General features: G+C 48.3%; 1 protein-coding gene across 1 annotated transcript in view; it reads left to right on the top strand.

Moving 5' to 3' along the window:
* Window positions 1-15,568, top strand: part of SYCP3 (synaptonemal complex protein 3) — a 172,722-nt gene that overhangs the window by 116,234 nt on the left and 40,920 nt on the right. Inside the window, exon 7 of the mRNA XM_075344707.1 lies at window positions 66-164. Within this exon, the coding sequence (XP_075200822.1) occupies window positions 66-164 (99 nt within the window). The remainder of the gene's footprint in view (window positions 1-65; window positions 165-15,568) is intronic.

Genomic DNA, 15,568 nt, shown 5'->3' with positions numbered 1-15,568 from the left:
GTAAATATGCTTGTCTGAAAGTAGATTCATATAACTTAAGAGCTTTATTTCCTTTCACAAACTAGAATATGATCCGTCAGCAACAGAAACTTTTTCAACAGTCCAGAATAGTTCAGAACCAGAGATTAAAAGCAATCAAGCAACTCTATGAAGAATTCTTAAGGGTAATTTACAATAGTATTGTTTATAAGAAATACAATATTGAAAATTAATAGTTTGATATCTGAAAGAATTTACAACAGATCACCTTTGAGTACCATCTGATATTATATCCATACCTCGTTGTTAAATTTGATTACACGTTTTTATGAAAGAATAATATAGGCAGTCCCCAGGTTTCAAACAATCTTTTCTGTAGGTATATACAGTTAAGTTCAGAAATACTTAGGGGTACTTTGCACACTGCGACATCGCAAGCCGATGCTGCGATGCCGAGTGCGATAGTCCCCGCCCCCGTCGCAGCTGCAATATCATGGTGATAGCTGGCGTAGCGAACATTATCACTACGCCAGCTTCACATGCACTCACCTGCTCTGCGATGTCGATCTGGCCGGCGATCCGCCTCCTTACTAAGGGGGCGGGTCATGCGGCGTCACAGCGGCGTCACATGGCAGGCGGCCAATAGCAGTGGAGGGGCGGAGATGAGCAGGATGTAAACATCCCGCCCACCTCCTTCCTTCCGCATTGGCGGCCGGGACGCAGGTAGGAGATGTTCCTCGCTCCTGCGATTTCACACACAGCGATGTGTGCAGCCGCAGGAACGAGGAACAACATCGGACCATCGCAGCAAGGTAATTATGGTTTTCGCCGACGGTACACCGATGATACGATTACGATACTTTTGCGCTCGTTAATCGTATCATCTACGATTTACACACTACGATGTCAAGAGCGACGCCGGATGTGCGGCACCTTCGACATGACCCCACCGACATCGCACCTGCGATGTCGTAGTGTGCAAAGTACCCCTTAGACAGTGACACAAGTTTTGGCATTTTAGCTATTTACCAAAACATATTCAAGATACAGTTATATAAACAATATGGGCTTAAAGTGCACACTCAACTTTAGGGCTTGCTCACTCCACTGTAAAAATCAGACGAGTGCAAACCTTTAAAAACAGGTATTTCCTCATACTGATTCAAAGTAAGAAAAAAACAAAATGCTTGTTTAGAGTCAAACACAGTTTGACTCTAAAATCGGATGGGTGTGAGGTGAAAAAATAAAAATATGATTTTATACAGAGCCACAGTATAGCATCCAAATTTTATGAATACATTACAATTCAGAGCGGGAAGGGGGGGTGGGAGGTAGCGGGATGGTTGAGACTGTTTTGATTATTATAATTAGAGTTGATCGAACGGCCAAAAGTCCGGTACTGGCCATCACTGCCAGATTTTAAAAAGAGTCCGATCCGCTCCAGAATCCAGTGCCCATATAAGTCAATGGGGACCGGAATCTGGAGGTTAAAAACATTTGTGGAGAGGATAGAAGGGAAGGAGCGAGAGCGGTATACTCACCGAGACGCTGTAATGGCGGCACATTCCTTCCGGGTCACGCTATTCCCTTCTGGAGCCGACAATTTGATATTCATTGTTTTCCCCACCCACTGGTGCGTGTAATTGGTTGCAGCTAGATGCGCCCCCACCCTGAGCTTCAGCGTGTCAGCTGACTGCAACCAATCACAGGCGCCAGGATGGTCGGTGGGCGGGAAAAGCAGTGCAAGTGCCTGCCGGTCAGCATGGGGGTAAAAAATAAACAATCGGCAGCACGGATATAGCTGACGGCTGCAACCCCAGCTGTTGGGCTGTATCTGAGCTGTGTATCCAGTCACGCGTGCGAGGCTTTGCCGGGTGATGCCATGGCAGACTCGCGTGAGTCCCTCACATGTGTGATTCCGGTGAAACAGCATGCGGCTTTTTTTTTTTTTTTTAATTTAAATAAATAATTAAAAAAAAAACGACGTGCGGTTCCCCCTAATCTCTATCCCCAGCCAAGATAACGCCAGCTGGGAGCTGGTATTCCAGCCCGCAGCCCCCCGGTATTGCCGCATCTATTAGATGTGACAATCTCGGTGCGATACCAGCTCTTCCCGGTGGCGTGATGCGGTGCCAATCAAGGTAATAGCAGGGGTTAATAACAGCACACAGCTGCTACTAAACCCTAGATTTGTGATGGCACAGGCGTCTATCAGATACCTGCATCACACAAACCTGTAAGTGAATGTAAATAAAGACAAACACAGAGAAAAATCCTATTTTTGGAATAAAATACAAACACCCCCTCCTTCACCACTTTATTAACCCCAAACACCCTGCAGCTCCGACGTAATCCACACGAGATCCCACGCCGCTTCAGCTCTGCTTTTCCTGCGTTTTTTTGCTACGAAGTGCACATTTGGTGGCTGGAGTCATCTGCACCAGCTTTCAGCACCAAATTTCCACTTGCTGGCAGAATTTATTTTTTTTTTTTTGAGCCAAGGGATGCAAATTTGGTGCTGAAATTTTGACACCATATTCCTGCATCCAACCTACACCTCCTGGCAAAAAAACGCGGTGTTTTGACACATTTTTTTGCCGCGGTTATTTTTTCGTGATATTTTGCCAGGAGGTGCACATTTGGTGCTGAAATTGTCTGCACCAGATTTCAACACAAAATTTCCACCTGCTGGCAGGATTTTTTTTCCTTTTTACAGCCTGTCGTTCTCTGAAAATGAGTGTGCATGTACCTAGAAACACATGCACGCTCCTGTCAGAAGTGTGCGGCTGTGCTGCGATGTCAGACTCGCGGGAGTCCCTCGCATCACCCCTGTGCACTGTCTCTTCCTTGTTGTGTGCTGTATATTGGTATCTGGTGTTGTTTCATGAGCTGTGCTGTGTGTACGTGTCGTCTGTGTACATGTGTGTATATGGCTGTACGCTATTTGTACGTGTAGTCTGTGTACATGTGTGTGTATTTGGCTGTACGCTGTGTGTACGTGTCTTCTGTGTACGTATGTGTGTATATGGCTGTATGCTGCGTGTACATGTCATCTGTGTACATGTGTGTGTATATGGCTGTACGCTGTGTGTTTGTGTTGTCTGTGTACATGTGTGTGTATATGGCTGTAAGCTGTGTGAATGTGTCATCTGTGTGTGTGTGTTTTTTGTCTCTCTCTCTCTCTTTCCCCCCTCTCCCCCCGGAGAAAACACGGGTCTTTTAAGTAAAAAGATATTCTATTTTCACCTGTATCCAGTGCTGTTTCTTCAGCTCTGCTGCCTCACGCTCCTGACCGCTGCTCATTATACTCACTGAATATTCACTCCACTGAGGAGCTGGAAGCAGAAGCAGCACTGGGGACTTCAGTGCCGGTGACCACATAGCTGGGGACAGGTGAGTATCCAGCAGTGTGTGTGTATGAAGACATATGTGTGTGTCTGTGTTCAATGTATACATGCATTGCGTGTGTGGGAAGAGCGGTAACGTCACTGTAACTTGCGCATGTGCAGTTCGTGCCCGGAAGCTGCAGTGACGTGAATGCTACTTACATAGGCGCAGTTCAAACTGCGCCTGCGGAACTGACAGTGCTGCGATGCATTCCGGAATAGGGTTACAGACACAACTGGCAATTATGTATGGATTGCTCCTTGTATAAGAGGAGATTGTAAGAGTAATTTTTGAATATTAATAAAAAGATGTTTTTTTAAAAAAAAAAAAAGCCAGGTAGTTTTGGAAAAGCATTTTTTGGACAGATGAAACCAAGATCAACCTGTAGAAGAGTGATGGAGAAAGCTTGCAATGGCTCCAATGGCTCATGATCTAAAGCACATTATAGCACCTGTAAAACATGCTGGAGGCAGTGTGATGGCCGGGCATGCATGGCTTCCAATAGCACTGGGTCATTAGTACAAGTGTACTTTATGAAGTGTAAACGGTTATACTTTCTGTTCAGATTCAACCAAATGTAGCAAAGTTGATTGTCCATCTATACTGTGAAGCGCCGTCCAATGAGCAAGACCATACTCTGAAAGCAAAACAGGAGTTGTTTTTTTAAGGCAAAGAAGTAGAATATTCTGTAATGGCATAGTCAATAACTAAATCTCAACTTCACAGAAGAAAAAAATCTTAAACACTTTTTATTGATATACATGTTTAGGAAAAGGGGGGATTGCCTCCTATTTTTTGATAAAAATTCACACCCATTTCCACTAACACAAACCAAACAAGACAAATTCTGCACAAATTGAAAAAATTTAGATATTCTGTTAAAAAAACAGAGACACATGGTAAGTGCCCCTGCTGATCAAACAATATAGCCATGAGAGGTCCTCTTAATGGAGGTTTCACATTAAATAATCCACTGGTCTGGATTCAGTCATGTATAAGTAAGTATAATCCGTCAAATTGACGTCACTCGCTCATTTATCAATAAAAAATGTGTTTTCTCTATCGCCTTCATTGGGGGACACAGGACTATGGGTGTATGCTGCTGTGACTAGGAGGCTGACACTAAGTGAACACAAAAAAGTTAGCTCCTCCCTGGCAGTGTACACCCCGAGCCGGAGGCGGGACTATGCCAGTTTTTTGCTTAGTGTCGTAGGAGGCTGAAGTGGGCCCATATCTCTGTGGGCCAACCTCAGCCTAGGCTATTGCGTTTTTTTCCGCTTTTTCCGGCTATACGGCGCCGCTCAGCATTCTCATCATTCTACATTTTTTGTCTCTTCTGCAGAGATAAAGACCCTGCTTAAGAGAGAACTCTCGCCCCAGGGTTGCCTGAGGGCTCGAGACGCCAGGCCCTATCCCCCTCCGGCCCCATGGTACCACCCCAGGGGCTGATTGGGGACCGATATTATTGTTTTAAGGGCACACACTCCCCGTCGACCCCCATGGTACCATCCCAGGGGGTGTTTCTGGTAGAGGTGAAGAGGAATCCCTGAGGATGTCAGACTGTGACAGCGCAGGAGCGCTCACATCAAGGGGTCCTCTGTCACCAGGCCTCCCCCAGCGTTCACCTGATACCATGGGCCCAGGCTTAGGATCTGGTACTGCAGCGCAGGAGCGCTCCACAGTCTCCAGCACGGCCCCTCAGCATCCCTCAACGCTTACCGGGGGCCGCAGCATCATGAAGAGGACATATGGATCCGAGCGACGCGCATGGACGCAGGTAAGAGCTGCTCCGCGCGCAGCGCTGCTCTCCCGGCGGCCGCCGCTCACTAATTTAGTCCCCGGCTTCGGGCCTACCTCGGGCCGGAGCGCTCCACCTCCCGTTTGCGCGCGCGCGCCGCCTCTGGCCCTCCCTCCGCATTTTTTGCCCAGAGACAGCCACCTCATCTGCCAGCACGCCCCCCTCCAGCAGTAAAAAAAAAAAAAGGCAAAAGCCTGCGTTTTTCTTCCAACGGCTCACCTCAGCAGAGACAGGCCGGTGAGCAACAGCATTTTTTCTCTGCGGCTGTCCCAGCTTCTCTGAGGCCCCTGCTGACCCGGGAAGGACACAGGCCAGGGTGAGTGCTGCTCCTCATTAGGACCAGTGACACTTTGTACTTTTTTTCTTCCATCTTCTACGGTCTCCTCCCTAGTGTCCCTAGTAGGAGTCCCCTGAGCAGCCATGCCTAACTCTAAGTCGTCCCGATCCAAACAGGCCCCCTTTATAATGCATTTTGCGTGCTCGTCCTGCAACGTAAAATTCTCCCAAGGCCAGGCTACCTCCCTCTGCGCAGCTTGCGCTCCCGATCCGCAGCCCACGCAGATTGCCCCAGACGCCGCCAGCTCCCCCGTCCACGCCGCTACTACAGCAGTACAGGACGCCCCAGGCCCCAATGCGCTCCCTCCCCCGGAGTGGCTGACTTCTCTCTCCCAGTCGGTGGATTCTCTGTCAAGAGCGTCCCTGACCATCGCGCAAGCTTTGCAGTCGCTCCCTACGCTCAGCCATGCCACACAGGTCCAGCCGCCGCAGGACGACAGTCGTGCTGACCCCGACCTGGCTACTGGAGCGCGGAAGCGAACCCGCACGGTCTCGTCTTCCAATTCCTCCCAGAGGTCCCTATCCCATCCAAGGCCCGAGTGCCACTCGTCTCCGAGACAGTCTGATGATTCAGGGGAAGAGTCGGATGCAGCCTCCCTGCTGGACTCTGATCAGGCAGCCGATGTCAGGCGTATGGTGGACAGCCTAGTCGACGCGGTGAATACGATGCTGAAGCTTCAGCCGGACTCTGCAACCGCCCAGAGCTCACAGGTATCTTTCAAACGTCTTAAACGTGTTCACAGGTATTTCTGCGATCATCCGGAGTTCGCTGAGATCTTGCGCAAGCACAGACAGCAACCGGACAGGACGTTCAACAACGGTAAGTCGATTGATTTACACTATCCCTTCCCCGAGGATCTCAGGAAGGAATGGGCGGGCTCACCGGTGGCCGACCCTCCGGTCTCCCGTCTGGCCTCGCATACAGTTCTATCTCTGCCGCAGGGAACATCGCTCGGTGATGCCACGGACCGTAACATCGAGAGATTCGCCCGTTCGGCTTTTGAGGCGGCAGGCGCGGCCCTGTCTCCGGCCTTCGCCGCCGTCTGGGTAGATAAGGCCATGGTGACCTGGGCCGACACCCTCCGTAAAGGGCTTCGCTCACAGTCAGGCGATCCCGAGCTTGTCAACATGGCTGCACGATTGCCCTGGCGGGTGAGTACATCATTAACGCATCTCTGTCTACAGCCAATTGCGCAGCACAAGCGGCCAGCAACACGGTGGCAATCCGCCGGGCAGTCTGGCTCAGAGCCTGGAATGCAGACGCGGCTTCAAAGAAATCACTTACCGCCCTCCAGTTTGCAGGAAGCCGACTATTTGGGGACACGCTCGATCAGATTATCGCCGAGACTACGGGAGGAAAGAGCACCTCCCTTCCACAGCTGAGACCAAGGCGTTTCGCACGCCGCCAGCCGAACTCAGGTTTTCGCCCCTTTCGCAGCTTCAGTTCCCCGGCACAGTCTAGGGGGAACAGATTCCCGCAGAGAAGCAGGAAGAACCCGTCTTTCAAAACAAATCCCTCCTGGCGTCCCAGACCACGCCAGCCTGCCAAACCAGCATCTAGATCTCAGCGTTACTCCTCCAAATGACTCCTGGTCTTCGCGCGTCAACGCAGACCAGGTGGGGGGGCGCCTTTCTCTGTTCCAACACGTCTGGCTCCCTTTGATCACAGACGCTTGGGTCAGAGAAATCCTAGTCTCGGGTTACAAGATAGAATTTACGTCAATTCCTCCAAGCCGCTTCTTCCTTTCCCATCCTCCCGAGTCGGACGCGCGAGCTCTCCCCTTTTTTCGCACCATCGAATCTCTGCACCGCTCAGTGGTCGTGATTCCGGTTCCAGATTCGAAGCAGTTCAGAGGAGTTTACGCCAACCTCTTCGTTGTCCCCAAGAAGGATGGCACTGTGCACCATGTTCTCGACCTCAAGATCCTCAACAGGTATGTCAGAACCCGAAGATTTCGCATGGAGTCCCTCCGATCGGTGATTGCCTCCATGGAGATCAGCGAATTCCTCGCCTCTCTGGACATACAGGATGCATATCTGCATATACCGATTGCACACCAGCACCAAAGATTCCTACGCTTTGCCGTAGCACACGATCATTATCAGTTCACTGCCCTACCGTTTGGTCTTGCTTCCGCACCTCGAGTGTTCACGAAAGTCATGGCTGCTGCCATGTCGATCCTGCACTCCAGAGGTGTTTTGGTAATTCCATACCTGGACGACTTACTGATCAAAGGGTCCTCTTTCAACGACTGTCGTCTAAGTGTCCAGGTCACCATCGACACTCTATCCCGTCTCGGTTGGCTCATCAATCGGAAGAAGTCCTCGTTGACCCCGGCTCGCCGGATTACCTTCCTAGGCATGGAGTTCAATACCATCCAAGGTCGCGTGTTCCTTCCACAGGAAAAGATTGTCTCCCTCCAGAAAGACGTCCAGACCCTCCACCACTCCAGGGCGGTGTCCATACGATTTGGTATGAGGGCCCTAGGTCGGATGGTGGCGGCAATAGAGGCGGTTCCGTTTGCCCGCTTCCACCTTCGCTTTCTGCAGCTATTCCTGCTGCACAATTGGGACAAGTCTCTATTCACCTTGGATCACAAGATACGTTTGTCGCCGAAAGTCCGCCACTCGCTGCGCTGGTGGACCAACAGCCAGAATCTCGTCAAAGGAACGTCGTTCTTACCGGTGCACTGGAAGATGGTCACCACCGATGCCAGCCTTCTGGGCTGGGGAGCGGTCTTCCAGCAACACACGGCGCACGGTCAGTGGTCCTACCAGGAAAGCCGGTTCCCAATCAATGTTTTGGAGATCAGAGCAGTCCTTCGAGCCCTGCAAGTTTTTCAACGCCTTCTCCAAGGGTCTCCAATCAGGATACAATCGGACAACGCCACGGCGGTGGCATACATCAATCATCAGGGCGGCACGAGATGCGTCATGGCGATGAAATCGGTGAAGAGGATCATACAGTGGACAGAGTCTCGCAACGCCAGGATCTCCGCGGTACATATCCCTGGAGCGGAAAACTGGGCGGCCGACTATCTCAGCAGACAGGGTCTGTCGTCGGGCGAATGGTCTCTAAACAGAGAGGTTTTCGACCAGATTTGCCACAGGTGGGGGACTCCGGATGTGGACCTGATGGCCTCGCGGTTAAACAATCAAGTTCCACAGTTCATATACCGCTACCACGACCAGCAGGCGCTAGGAGTCGACGCCCTCATTCTTCCGTGGAATCAGTTCAGACTACCGTTCATCTTTCCGCCGCTGCCACTGATCCCAAGAGTCCTCAAGAAAATCAAGGCAGAGGGCATTCCGGTGATTCTCATTGCTCCAGAATGGCCCAGGTGAGCATGGTTCGCAGAACTCGCACAGCTCGTTGCAGACACCCCATGGCGGCTTCCAGATCGGCCGGACCTGCTGTCTCAGGGTCCGCTCTTCCATCAAAATTCAGGGGTTCTCAATTTGACGGCATGGCTCTTGAATCCTGGCTGTTAGCCCAGTCAGGATTTGCTCCAGAAGTGATTCAGACTATGATTAGGGCTCGAAAGCCCTCATCGTCAAAGATCTACTACCGCACCTGGAAGACATTTTTTCAGTGGTGCGAGGTCAACGGCAATCTCTCCCCACTATTTCTGTCACTACCGACGCTTCTAGCGTTCCTTCAGGCAGGGTTGCAAGCGGGTCTCTCGCTGGCAACCATCAAGGGGCAGGTTTCGGCTTTGTCTGTTCTTTTCCAAAGAAACCTAGCATCACGTCCGCAGGTCAAGACGTTCATCCAAGGAGTCGCTCATCTGAATCCGCCCTATCGGGCTCCGCTAGAACCATGGGATCTTAATCTGGTTTTAGGATCCCTCCAACTGGCTCCATTTGAACCACTCAGAGAATCTTCATTCTCACACTTATCCTGGAAAGTGGTCTTTTTGGTGGCGGTCACTTCAATCAGGAGAACGTCCGAACTGGCAGCTCTTTCGTGCCGCTCACCTTTTATTGTTTTTCACCAGGACAAGGTTGTCCTGCGCCCGTCTCCGGAGTTCCTGCCGAAGGTGGTGTCTCCTTTTCACCTGAATGAGGAGATCGTGCTTCCATCTTTTTGTCCGGCACCCACTCGCTCCTTGGAAAGGTCACTACACACTCTGGACTTAGTACGAGCGCTCAGGACTTACGTCTCGAGAACTGCGCCTTTCCGCAAATCAGACAACCTGTTCGTCCTGCCTGCTGGTTCCAAGAAAGGCATGCTGGCGTCCAAGGCTACCATTGCCAGATGGATCAGATCAGCCATTGCGGAATCCTACCGAATCAGGGACAAGTCCCCTCCGAGGGGAGTAAGAGCCCATTCCACCCGTGCAGTTGGGGCGTCTTGGGCAATCAGACACCAGGCTTCAGCCGAGCAAGTCTGCAAAGCCGCAATGTGGTCCAGTCTTCATACCTTCACCAGGTTTTACAAGGTCCACACCCAGGCATCAGCAGATGCCTGCCTTGGGTGAAAGGTGTTGCAGACGGCTGTCGCACACCTCTAAAAAGGTAATAAACATTTGTACAGAGCTTTCCCACAGAATTTGTTGTTTGTTTTGGTTCTGTGGAACGGCTTATGTTCCCACCCAGGGACTGCTTTTGGACGTCCCATGGTCCTGTGTCCCCCAATGAAGGCGATAGAGAAAGAAGGATTTTTGTGTACTCACCGTAAAATCTCTTTCTCTGAGTCTTCATTGGAGGACACAGCACCCACCCTGTTTGGATTGTGAGGTCTTCATTTACCGGATGTTTCCCGATGTTGTTTGCGGGTCACCTTTGTTTCCATCCGGCTACTATATATTTACGTGCCCATAAGGCACTGTGTTGTTTTCACCACACATTTTTCTCTTGTATTACATTGTTTAGTCATGTTTGTTCAAGGCTCTCCTACTACTGCTTTTACACAAAACTGGCATAGCCCCGCCTCCGGCTCGGGGTGTACACTGCCAGGGGGGAGCTAACTTTTTTTGTGTTCACTTAATGTCAGCCTCCTAGTCACAGCAGCATACACCCATGGTCCTGTGTCCCCCAATGAAGACTCAGAGAAAGAGATTTTACGGTGAGTACACAAAAATCCTTCTTTTTAAGATTTTTTCTTCTATCAAGTTGGTAACTAGTATAAACACAGTATTAATTTACTGTGAATTGGTTTCAATAACTAGATCTCAACCTGCAGTAAAGGCCTGGCAAAGCATCACAAAGGAGGAAAGTCAGCATTTGGTGACATCCTATATCTTCCATACATCAGGTAGTGATTACCTGCAAAGGATTCTCTACAAAGTATTGAAAATGAACACTTTATTCATACTAAAGTTAATTTGTTCAATTCATTTTGAGCCCTTCAAATTTGGAGTCTTTGTAGAAAAATGATTGCAATTCCTGAAAGTTTTACAGGATATTTTTGTTTAACCCCTTTAATTAAACTTGAAAGTCTACACCTCAAGTGCATCTCAATTGTTTCATTTTAAATAAAAAATAGTGGCATGTAGAGCCCAAGACGAAGATTTGGTCATTGTCCAAATATTACTGGACCTAGCTATATGACCCCCCAAAAAACACACATTCCTCAGCTACCCTACTGTTTGTTGTTCACCATGTAGTTATCTTCTTTTCTACAGTTGTGAGTCACGTTTCTATCCTCTTTTTTTCATATACTTTCTAGACTTCATAGTGCATAGTGATCTCTCAGGCATGTACAGGGCTGGTAGTATGGAGATGCAACGTGCAATGACAGAGGACCAGACGGTGAGCAGCAGGGCACCCTGAGAGATTTAGAAAAAAACTATTACTCTTGTCAGGCTCACTGCAGCTCGAAACTCATCACAGCTTGTCATGAGTTTGCGATAGTTCTTTTTTATGATGTATATTGAGCTCTGGCCTGTACACCGCTTGAGATCCTGGCCTACAGTGAAGGTGCAGGAAATATAGGAGGAAAAAGGTCTGGATGGTGTCCGGAGAGGTCAACTCTTCACAGCTTGGCATGAACTTGCGATGATAGTCCTTTCTTATTTTGTATATTGAGCTCTGGCCTGTACATGGTTTGAGGTCCTTGCCTATAGTGAAGAGGCCGGAGATACGGTGAGATAAAAGGACTGGATGGTGGCCGGAGAGCAGTGAGGATTTTTTTTTTTTTTTTTAAATCTGATGTTTATAATGAGATAGTTCATAAGTCGTGGACTGCCTTTATATGGTACTTAATTATATTAAAGCGTTATTCCTCTCTTCATAGATGAGTGCTTTAGAATAGTGGTTGTAAAAACAAGGAAAATTTTTAATGTTCTTGAGATTATTTTTTTTTTTTCGTTTACAGCTTCTTTCCTAGGAGATTAACCACCTTTGCTCTGTAGCTTGTAAGCACTGCACTTAAGCAAATAGGAGATAAAAGCACCATTGCATGTTCGGCCACTTCTGCTGGATACCGCTAGACAACAGTGGTTGTTGGTCACCTAGGCAACAAATTGTATAAAAATGAAAAATGGAATTAGACGTGCCATAATTCCTTTCCTATGAACCCTCTACGACAGTGCCACAGGAGGTTGCCTCTTCACCCTAAGCCTATGTGCCCACGTTGCGTATTTGCATGCAGTAACGCTGCGTATTGCACTGCAGCGTAACTGCATGCGTCCTGCGTCCCCAGCACAATCTATGAAGATTGTGCATAATCCATGCGCACGTTGCTTTTTAGAATTCAGCGTTTCGGCTGCTGTCAAGACGCTGCGTTCTAAAAAGCAACATGTCACTACTTTTGTGTGTTTTGGTTGCAATGTCGGTCTCTCTGTCTCCCCGTCGGTCTATCCCTCTCCCCCCTCTCTCATACTCACCGATCACTGACCGAATACCGGTGCGGAGCTGCACGGCTATCACACTGCGGCGGCTTCCCCTGCTTTTGAAAATGCCGGCCGCTCATTATTCAATCTGGTATTCCCTGCTTTCCCCGCCCACCGGCGCCTATGATTGGTTGCAGTCAGACCCGCCCCCACGCTGAGTGATAGCTGTCTCAATGAAACTAATCACAGCCGCCGGTGGGCGGGTCTATGTAGTGCAGTAAAATAAATAAATAATTAAAAAAAACGACGTGCGATCCCCCCAATTTTGATACCAGCCAAGATAAAGCCACACGGCTGAAGGCTGGTATTCTCAGGATGGGGAGCCCCACGTTATGGGGAGCCCCCCCAGCCTAAAAATATCAGCCAGCAGCTGCCCAGAATTGCTGCATCGATTAGATGCGACAGTCCCGGCACTCTACTTGGCTCATCCAGAATTGCCCTGGTGCGATGGCAATCTAGGTAATAAGGAGTTAATGGCAGCCCATAGCTGCCACTAAGTCCTACGTTAATCATTGCATGCGTCTATGAGACACCCCCAATGATCAACCTGTAAGTGAAAGTAAATAAATACATACACCCAAAAAAATCCTTTATTTGAAATAAAAGACAAAAAAACACCCTCTTTCACCACATTATTAAATTCCCCAAACACCCCTCCAGATCCGGCGTAATCCTCACGAGGTCCCACGACGCATCCAGATCCGCTACATGAAGCTGACAGGAGCGGCCGTAGAACACCGTCGCTCCTGTCAGCTCCACGCAGCAACTGAAGTTAGTCGCACAGTCAGCGGAGACGTCACTCAGGTTACCCGCGGCCACAGGTCTCGGGTGGAGGACTCGAGCTGGCTGCGGGTAACCTGAGTGACGGCACCTGTGATCGCGCGGCTCACTGCAGTCACTCAGGGCATTTGCGATCACAGGTGAGTCCTTCACCTGTGATCGCAAATCAAGCCGCGGCACACAGAGCCGCGCAATCACAATGAAGTCGGGTGAAGTTCATCCGAGTTCATTCTGATCGCGCGGCAGTGTCTCGCAGCCAGCCATGCTCTTTTTGACAGTGCGGTCCCACTCGACTCTGCTGCAAGCCTATGGGGATGCATCAGAGCCGAGTGAGACCACACTGTCAAAAATGTGCGTTCTGGATACTTTTCCAATGGCAGAGCAAGCATCCAGAACGCATGAATTCAGCAGGAATTCTGCAGTTACAATGCGTCTCAGAACGCAGCTTTTCGGCTGAGTTCTGAGACACACATGCAGTTACTTACATGCTGCGTAATAGAACGTAACGTGGGCACATAGCCTAATAGCGACAGGAAACACAGATGTTTAACTGCTCTTCCCCACTTCCTATCCTCAGTGTATTTCTCAAGGACCACATAGTATGATTCCTCAAAATATTTAACACCAAGGAATAAAGGAACATATAATGAATGGAAGGGTGGAAATTACTTTTGCGGTCGTGTTGGATTCCTAGAAAAGCAATTACCGGTAAGTCTAATTCCATTTTCTCCCCTCACCCTCCACGACCGCACCACAGTAGGAATACCAATATATATTTTTAGAAAGGGATCATTGCCTGAAGGACTTTCCTCCCAAAGGCTAAATCCTAGCCTATTGTACATTATATCTAATCTATAATGCTTAGAAAAGTAATAGACCGAGGTCTACATGGCAGCTCTGCAGATCTCCTCAATGGAGGAGCTGGCCCTTTTAGCCTAGGAGAACAACATGGCTCTTGTGGATTGAGCTCTCAACGTCTCAAGTGGAAATAAATTCTTGACTGCTATAGGCTTCACAAATGACTTTCTTAATCCAGTTTGCTATGGTGCTTGTAGAAGTCTTCTTTCCCTTGTGATGTCCACAATATTGATTAAAGAGATTCTGGTTCTTCTTCCATGATTGTGTCTGTTGAAGATAATAAAGAATGGTTCTCCTTATATCTAACAAATGAAATTCCTTTTCTCTGACGTTTCTTGGATCATGCAGAAAGAAGGAAGAATTATCTCCTGAGATATGTAGAATTTTAACCCCTTAACGACCGCGGGCAGTAAAGTTATGTCCTAGCGGTCATAATGTTAATCCCCTCCGGCTGCAGCAGACAGTCGGGGGGGATCCGCGCACGTTAGCTGATTTGCACAGCTGACATATGTGCCTACCAAGAACGAGCAGATCTGCCCGTACCTGTTAACCCCTTAAATGCGGCTGCGAAACTGTCACAGTGGCATTATAATAGCGTTTGCGGTGTTTGTTTACCAACCGCCCGACACTGGAAGTCACGTGAATCCGATGGTTGTCATGGTAGCACAGGGTCATGTGATGACTCCTGTAGCTCACATGACTCACTTCCTATCTCAAACGGCTGAGAGCTGTGTGAGATAGGAGATGAGCATATCTGGTGTTCACAGCTGTGTGTAAGATCACGGGAGTGTACAGCAATGTCCTTCTCCTTAATAGTCCAAGGAAACAGTCCAGTCAATCCTTCAAAGCAGGAGATAGGATTTATTCAAAACTAGAAGGTGGCCCGATTCTAACGCATCGGGTATTCTAGAATTTATTGTGTAGTTAATGTATGATTTTTGTTATATATATATAGATGTTGTGTGTAGTTGTCAAGTGTTTGCATAGGGGCTGTAAATGTTCTGGGTGTTGTCTGGGTGTTATAGACAATTGAGTGAAAGCCCGACTCACTGAGTAAGGTGCTCTGGGGAAATATCAGTTACATAAATATAGAGAACCCCGGCACACAAAAATTGAAAGAGTCTTGTATACTTGGAATTTTTATTTATTTAATTTTTATTTTTAACGTTTCGGCGAATGCCTTTTTCAAAACTAAATAAAAAAGATAGAAACATATACAATTATCAGTACCATGAATACATAAGATATTATAAGTCATATCCGTATCAGAAATAATTAAATGACATCATATATACCTAATATAGTCTGAAGACAGGAAAATTGTTTTATCCTGTGAAGCATATCATTGAACTTCGCATAGAATTTTCTAGAAAAAAGGGCCCATATATTAGACTAGAAGGTGGCCCGATTCTACGCATCGGATATTCTAGAATTTACGTATTGAGTAGTTCATGTATGATTATATATAGATGTTGTTGTGTGTAGTTACCAAGTGTTTGTGTAGGGCGCTGTACATGTTCTGGGTGTTGTCTGGGTGTGGCAGGGGGTGAGAGCGGTGTTGTATGTGTGTTGCGTTGTTTGTGGAGCGCTGTGT

This window comes from Anomaloglossus baeobatrachus, chromosome 4 (genome assembly GCF_048569485.1).
Source record: "Anomaloglossus baeobatrachus isolate aAnoBae1 chromosome 4, aAnoBae1.hap1, whole genome shotgun sequence".
Classification (NCBI taxonomy): Eukaryota; Metazoa; Chordata; class Amphibia; order Anura; family Aromobatidae; genus Anomaloglossus; species Anomaloglossus baeobatrachus.
This window is presented reverse-complemented; position numbering and strand designations above follow the sequence as displayed.